Source organism: Coenobita brevimanus, chromosome 73 (assembly GCF_032717465.1).
Source record: "Coenobita brevimanus isolate Jiangsu-jjx chromosome 73, ASM3271746v2, whole genome shotgun sequence".
NCBI classification, from domain to species: Eukaryota; Metazoa; Arthropoda; class Malacostraca; order Decapoda; family Coenobitidae; genus Coenobita; species Coenobita brevimanus.
The window spans coordinates 36173949-36174793 of NC_137026.1; the positions used below are offsets into that span (position 1 = coordinate 36173949).

Below are 845 nucleotides of genomic sequence, written 5' to 3' on the forward strand. Positions count from 1 at the left end.
AGGGGTGGAGTTGAGAGGTATATGAGGGAGGGGGGAGTGAGCTGGGGGGGAGGGCAGTCAAATGGTGGGTGACAGAGCGACTTGGAGGCGTTTTGTCTGCGGCCACCCCTAATATTAAACCAAGTTATACTCTAGGATGTGATTAGAATGAAGGTACGTGTAAATATTGTCTAGTTATTTATGCAACTACTTATTTATCTATCCAGCTATCTTCTTATTTATGCAAGGAAGAAGGAACCCAAGGCCAGGAGCCAGCAAATTGTTCCCTCCAAGAAAAAACAAAAACAAGATAACAGAAAGCAAGAAAAAACAAAAATAAGAACAGAGAGCTAAATTCAAGAGCCATTCATTTCGAGATGCCTGGACACATTGCGTTTGAAAGATTGGAGTCTGTTTTTATCTATCTGTCTGTTTATCTATCTATTATTTATTTATCTATCTATCTATCTATTGCCAGACGCCTTAATCCCGTAAGGGGTGGCCACAGACAAATCGCCTCCATGTCGCCCTGTCCCCTATTTCAATGCCCTGCTCCCAGCTCACACACCCCTCTCTCATATACCTCTCCACTCCATCCCCTCATCTCATCCTTGGCCTCCCCCTCCCTCTCCCCCAATCCACCTCACTCGCATACACTCTCCTCGCCAGTCTCTCACCCTCCATCCTCTCCAGATGTCGATCTATCTATCTATCTATTTTTTTCCAGGATGATTGGCTCCCTGATTGGCCGCAATTCAGACTCTTCGCCCCCACCCCTGCGTCCCACGGTAGTAGTCCACGGCAACTGCTCTCCTAAACGCAGCCTCAGACGTAAGGACAAGAAACGACCCTCTCTCAGTCTTTAA

The 845-nt window shown here is 46.7% G+C and overlaps 1 protein-coding gene across 1 annotated transcript in view; it reads left to right on the plus strand.

Moving 5' to 3' along the window:
* The window catches only part of LOC145407453 (ras-related and estrogen-regulated growth inhibitor-like), a 3954-nt gene extending 3109 nt beyond the window's left edge, over window positions 1-845 (plus strand). The window contains exon 6 of the mRNA XM_080278381.1: window positions 707-845. Coding sequence (XP_080134507.1) covers window positions 707-845 — 139 coding nt within the window. The remainder of the gene's footprint in view (window positions 1-706) is intronic.